At 61.7% G+C, this 6,798-nt stretch overlaps 1 protein-coding gene across 1 annotated transcript; it reads left to right on the top strand.

Annotated features, from left to right (window-relative positions):
* Positions 1-3,561: 3,561 nt before the first annotated feature.
* ZNF503 (zinc finger protein 503) lies at positions 3,562-6,218 on the top strand (the record flags this gene model as incomplete). The annotated part of the gene is made up of 2 exons (XM_079715856.1): positions 3,562-3,867; positions 4,590-6,218. 2 exons carry the CDS (start codon positions 3,562-3,564, stop codon positions 6,216-6,218), a joined length of 1,935 nt encoding a protein of 644 aa, XP_079571982.1.
* Between the last annotated feature and the right edge of the window lie 580 nt (positions 6,219-6,798).

Below are 6,798 nucleotides of genomic sequence, written 5' to 3'. Positions count from 1 at the left end.
TCTCGAGATGGGCAGGCTCCGACGCTGGCGCCTACCAAAAGCCCCGGGCGCGCAGACCCCTAGGCGCCCCCGTGCGCTCGGACCTTCGGAGTCGGATTTTGTGAAGAGCGAATGCACGAGGACTGAGACCCACGCCCGCGCTACACCGCGCAGGCCCGCGAGCGTGTGCGACCACACCGCGGCACGCCCATTCCGGGGGACGCGGGGGCCACTCTCTGGTTCCCCCAGCAGCTGGGCGTAAAAAGAGAGCTGCTGGAATTACAGGAGAGGGAATGGACTGGGTCTGGAGACTGCAGGGCGAGGCGTAGGGAGGGCGCGGTCACCTGCATCTCTGGCCGACGCCCCCAGCATTCAGTGTCCGGGCCTCACCGGGAGGCCGCTGCGACACGGGGCCCAGGGCTGGGAGATCTACAGTTGATCGGGGCCAACAACCAACAGCCATGCACCCAATGACACAGACATACACCAACAGACGCGCAGGATACAGGCGGCCTCACAGTGTCTGCCCTGCAGAGACAACTTAGAATCGTCCCGTCCTCAGAAACGGGCACCTGGGACTCGCTCCCCAAAGATTATTCAGACAACCTTCACAACCTCGCTTGTGGCCTCACCACCGTCTCACGGACTCACCTTCCTCCGTTGTCGCACAGGCAGACACTCCAAAGCCCCTTGAATTTAGGTGTGTTATTACACCTAAACACGCTCACATACACCGACAAACTCCCCATATACACAGCGCCTCACTCCCCTCTTCTCCAAATTATCTTTAGACAAGTTACCATCTCATGAAGTCTACCAACCTGAAGAATCAAGGGATAAGATTAAAACGCATAAAAAGAATGCCTACGAGAAAATTCTAAAACTCACCCCCAGAAAGTTCTCGGTACCTGTTCGGAGTGGGAGACAGAGACAAAAATGAGGGAGAGAGGAATGGGGTGGTGAGAGAGGAGAGGGCGAGCACGCCGAGGGCAGGTCCCAGACCCGACTTCCGCGCCTACGGGGATCAGGGCCGACTGAGCACGAGTGGAAACCGGGTCTCCAGGCCCGGCCCCCGCCCCCGCGCGGGTACAGACTGGCTCCAGGCTCCCCAGCGCTCCCAGCACCACCATTTATCAAAAGGACTTGACAACAAAAGAAGAGCCAGGGCGGAAAAGTGGGGGAAGGGATATTCAAAGTATTCCAAGTCCTTCCTACGAAGGGGATGTGTCCTCCTCTCACCCGCTTCCAGTTTCTGCGAGTTTTTGGAGGTGACCCCCGAACTCGCTCCGGACGCTCCCAAAGCCCTGACAACTCACACAGCGGCACAGGCATTCATTACACACTTCTGCACTCAGATCCAGGTACACGGAGGCACGCACAGCGCCTCCCCTCTTCCTTCCAAACAGCCAGAGTGACGGTGCAAATCGAGGGGAACGCGGCAGTCCCGCTCCGCTTCCCTGGAAGAGCCGGTGTTCCCACAGGCAGCTGCCCCCTCTCTCCCTCTCACTCCTTCTCTCCGCTCTCCCCGCGCCGGTCAGTCCCGGCTCGGCGTTCCAATAAATTCGAGCGAGCAGCCCGGAGTAACCCCGGCTACCAAGACTGCGGGGATGGCGCGGCGTGAGGGAGGGTGGAGAGGGGGCCTGAGTGAGCCTGAAACGTTATCTTGTGCAAGGACCCCTGGTCAGGCCTCTTCTTCGCAGTCTCTCAGCCCTAGCCACGATGGGGGGCGGGTGTCAAAGAACTGAGGCGGGCGTACCCCACCATTGACCTCCAGGACTCAAGGTTACGTTGGTGGTGTGGCTCTTAGAAAGAAGTCTCCGAGTTTGGAGTCGGGTCACCACGGAGGGCGGGGTCCGCGGCAGGCCGGCAGCCTGAAGACTGCACACTACACGCCCTGAAGGGACTACCCTGGCGGGGGGGCTGGGCGGAGAGGGGACGACTCTCCCGTGTTAGACGTCGCCACCGCCCGTCTCGGATACCCTGTGCCGCCCGGAACTCCGCGGCCCCAAAGGACCGGAATTCCCCAGAGGTGGAAGGTTGTATCTCTCTCTCCGATATTGAGAGCAGCGAGGTGCACACCCCAGGCCAGCACACCCCTCTCAGCGCCCTGGGCGCACCTGCGCACTTTACTCTCACTATTCATTTTCCTGACACTGAGCGCCTCTTTCTCCTCTTTCATTCTTTTTCTTAGAGCCCCCGCCTCTCATCCCAGGAGGCTGCTCCTCTTTCCCCCTCCTCCAGTTCCCTCAGTCTCTTCCTTCCTCTCCGTCTCTCTCTCCCTCTCTCTTTTTGCCTTCCAGTCGCACCCGCCTTGTAATCAGCAACAAAAGCTGACATAAATCACCGTCGGATTGACAAGAGCTGACAAATAACTGATTGATTGCGGTCGAGGAACATTGACAATTGATGGAGGGGTGGAGATGCCCAAAGAACGGGGCGGGGGGGTGGGTAGAAGAGAGGGTAGCAGGGGAGAGTAAGAATGGGGGGGGCCGAGTGTGAAACAGAGGAAACATGTGACCCCCGCTCCTGCCCCAATCTGCGCATCCCCGGGCGTCACGTGGCCGGGAAGGGCGGGGAGCCTAGCACACCAAGCGGAGACAGGCCTCCACCGCCTCCGCTGCCCACCCAGCTTCTGGTTTCTCCGCCGCCGAATCTCGAGAAATCAAAGCGGGAGGGCGGACTTCCTCCAACACCCGCTCCCCACCTTTCCTTACCCAGGCGGCCGCACCGCAAGAGATTTCAATTACCACTGAGGAGCAGGAGGAGAGAATATTTGGTGTGCGGGCCCTCTGTGCGGCCGAGTTGACAGTCCGGCTGTTGTCCAGACTCCCGCCAGTGCTCCTTCTGAACACCCCCAAACTGTTCCTCACACACACTCTCCTGCAAAAGAAGGTTTCAGTTTATTCTCCAGCTGGGGAAAGGACGGACGACGAGGAAGAAAAAAGAGGGAGGCGGCAGACAGCAAACGTAGAATAAATGTCCAGCTCTTCCTCCGAGCGAAATCAGGGGAGGGACAAGCAGGGGGAGCGGCGAAGAGGGAGCTGCCCATTAAAACCAGCGCTGAGAGTCCTGGCTGCTGCGGCGGCGGCGGCGGCGGCGGCGCGGGACGCGTCACATCCCCTTGACCCTCCAATCACCTCGGGCTCCCATTTGATTGGAAGGCGGCAAAGGCTTTAATCTCCCCCTCGGTGCAGCTGCTTTTGAAGTGAGTTTCCTCGCCAGAGCCCAGGCTGGACAGGCAGCGGCTCACATCGTGGAGAGCAGCGCAGGCGCTAGCGCCGGGCCGCGAGTGCGCAGCGCAGGGGCACAGCCCGAGGCGGACACCGCGAGCCACCCGGCACTCCCGCAGTCGGGCCGGCTCCTCCCGCTCGGCCACGGCTCCGCTGCGGGCCACCCAGGATTATTCGCTTCTGGCTCCAGGCGCCGAGAAGGCGCTCTGGGCGACCGTGATCGCCGCGCCAGCTCCTCCTCCTCCTCCTCCTGCTGCTCCTGCTCCTGCTCCCCCGGCGAGCGCGCAGCCCCGAGCCCGCCCCGCGCCTCCAGGAGCCCTCCCCCCGCTGCTCCCATGCGCGCGGGTGGGTCATGAGCACAGCGCCCTCGCTTTCTGCCTTAAGAAGCAGTAAGCACAGCGGCGGCGGCAGCGGCAGTGCGGACCCTGCCTGGACCAGCGCGCTCTCTGGAAATAGCTCCGGCTCCGGCCCCGGCCCAGGCTCGTCCCCGGCCGGCAGCACCAAGCCTTTTGTGCACGCCGTGCCCCCCTCTGACCCTCTCCGCCAGGCTAACCGCTTGCCCATCAAGGTGCTGAAGATGCTGACGGCACGGACTGGCCACATTTTGCACCCCGAGTACCTGCAGCCCCTGCCTTCTACTCCCGTCAGCCCCATAGAGGTAAGGACCCTATCCCTGGATCGCGCTGGGACCACCACCCTGGCTGCCCCTTCACAGGATTTCTTTCTCTCGGGATCGGGAGGGGGGGGAATGAAAGGGGGGGGTCGGAGTGATTCAGCTCCGGGATGAGAGGAGAGGATAGTGCTCCCGCACCTTAAAACTAGGGCGGAAAGAGGGGAGGAGGTAGAATGAGGTGTGAATGCTAGAAGACAAGGCAGCCGAAACTTGTTTCTCCCTTTGGTATTAAAGCCCCTACCCCGACCCAGGTCCGCTCATTCGCAGCCTGGAAGATAGGAGCCCGGGAGCCCAAAATACGGTTCCAAAGTCCCAGTTCTCCGGTTCTCCAGAAGCTGGTGTTTGCACACAGCCTCTAAGGCGCCAACCACCCGAACCCTTACTCGAATTAGGGGTGTGTGTGGGTGCGTGGGGTTACAGTTCTGGGTCAAAGAGTCAGAAACCAAAACATTTTGCAATTTTTAAAAAATACAGTTATCGCTTAGAGAGGACAGGAAAGATCCTGATGGCGGGCGGGGGGGAGTGCTGTGGCCTTTCTCAAGAGCGAGAATGTGTATGTGTAGAAGGGGTGTCGCCTAGAATTGCGCCTTGGGGCTGGGAGGATCTTTGCGGGTCTTGGCGGAGGTGCGTTTGAAACCTAGAAGCCAAGATTCTAAAGGGTTTCCCCTTCTTTCTTTGTGCCCCCCCACCACGTCTGACCCCCGCAGCTTGATGCCAAGAAGAGCCCGCTGGCGCTGTTGGCCCAAACATGCTCGCAGATCGGGAAGCCCGACCCCTCGCCCTCGTCCAAACTCTCCTCGGTCGCCTCCAACGGGGGAGGCGCGGGCGGTGCCGGCGGCGGCGCCGGGGGCGACAAGGACTCAAAGTCGGGCCCCCTCAAGATGAGCGACATCGGCGTGGAGGACAAGTCGAGTTTCAAGCCGTACTCCAAACCCGGCTCGGATAAGAAGGAGCCGGGAGGCGGCGGCGGCGGAGGCGGGGGCGGCGGGGGCGGCGGCGGGGGGGTTTCGGCGGAGAAGTCAGGATTCCGGGTACCGAGCGCCACCTGCCAGCCGTTCACGCCCAGGACAGGCAGCCCAAGCTCCAGCGCCTCGGCCTGCTCGCCAGGAGGCATGCTGCCTTCGGCCGGGGGCGGCCCGGAGGGCAAGGACGACAAGAAGGACCCCGAGGCGGGCGGCGGTGGTGGCGGCAGCAAGGGCTCCGGGGGCGCCTCGGCCGAAGGGGGACCTACGGGGTTGGCGCACGGCCGGATTAGCTGTGGCGGCGGGATTAATGTGGACGTGAACCAGCACCCAGATGGGGGTCCCGGGGGCAAGGCTCTAGGCTCGGACTGTGGCGGCTCATCGGGCTCCGGCTCCGGCCCCAGCGCGCCCACCTCCTCCTCGGTGTTGGGCTCTGGGCTGGTGGCGCCCGTGTCGCCCTACAAGCCGGGCCAGACAGTGTTTCCTCTGCCTCCCGCGGGCATGACCTACCCAGGCAGCCTGGCTGGGGCCTACGCCGGCTACCCGCCCCAGTTCCTGCCACACGGGGTGGCGCTCGACCCCACCAAGCCGGGCAGCCTGGTGGGGGCGCAGCTGGCGGCGGCCGCGGCGGGCTCTCTGGGCTGCAGTAAGCCCGCCGGCTCGAGCCCCTTGGCCGGAGCGTCGCCGCCGTCCGTGATGACAGCCAGTTTGTGCCGGGACCCGTACTGCCTCAGCTATCACTGCGCCAGCCACCTGGCTGGGGCGGCGGCAGCCAGCGCGTCGTGCGCTCACGATCCAGCCGCGGCGGCTGCGGCTCTCAAGTCCGGATACCCGCTGGTGTACCCGACGCACCCTCTGCACGGCGTGCACTCATCGCTAACCGCTGCCGCGGCTGCCAGCGCCACACCGCCCTCTCTGGCCGGCCACCCCCTCTACCCCTACGGCTTCATGCTCCCTAACGACCCACTCCCCCACATCTGCAACTGGGTGTCGGCCAACGGGCCTTGCGACAAGCGCTTCGCTACGTCCGAAGAGCTGCTGAGCCACTTGCGGACCCATACGGCCTTCCCCGGGACAGACAAACTGCTGTCGGGCTACCCCAGCTCTTCGTCTCTGGCCAGCGCTGCAGCGGCCGCCATGGCTTGCCACATGCACATCCCCACGTCGGGCGCCCCGGGCAGCCCCGGGACGCTGGCGCTGCGCAGCCCTCACCACGCGCTGGGACTCAGCAGCCGCTACCACCCCTACTCCAAGAGCCCGCTCCCCACGCCCGGCGCTCCCGTGCCCGTGCCCGCCGCCACCGGACCCTACTACTCCCCCTACGCCCTCTACGGACAGAGACTGACCACGGCCTCCGCGCTGGGGTACCAGTGAGGACGGTCGGGAGGGCTGTCGAGGGAAAGAAAAGAACTGGGGGGTGGGGAAGAGCCGAGGGAGGGGCGGGAACAGGGCAGAGGCTACTGTCACCGCGCGTGGGGATCACCCGGGCCAGAAAAGGAAAAAATATATATATACCGTATCTATCTACCCGAAACAGCGACCGAGACCCGGTGGGAAACTCACTCCCCTTTTCCCCACCTCTCATCTCCCCACCCAAACTTTATAAAAGTTGAAAAAATATCATTTGACTTTTTATAGAAAAAGAAGGAAAAAATAATTGAGAAAGTGTTCATCTGAGGACTGCATCGGTGGACACTGGTATTTATTTATGTTAGCTCCAAGCGGACCCGTGGTTCAAAAGTGCATTACTTAGTTTGAGCTCCGTAGGTAAAAAGGAAGAGGGGGAAAAAATTAAAACTTGAGGGTAAAAATGTGGAAAACAAACCCTCCCGTCCCTTGTAGATTATAAATAAATACAAAACCTCCACAGAACTAGAGGTCTTCTCTTTAATGTTACTTTAAAATTGCTATGATTGTATTGTACGTTCTTATTTAATGTCTGATTGAAACAAAT

This window comes from Hyperoodon ampullatus (assembly GCF_949752795.1).
Source record: "Hyperoodon ampullatus genome assembly, chromosome: 1".
Classification (NCBI taxonomy): domain Eukaryota; kingdom Metazoa; phylum Chordata; class Mammalia; order Artiodactyla; family Ziphiidae; genus Hyperoodon; species Hyperoodon ampullatus.
This window is presented reverse-complemented; position numbering and strand designations above follow the sequence as displayed.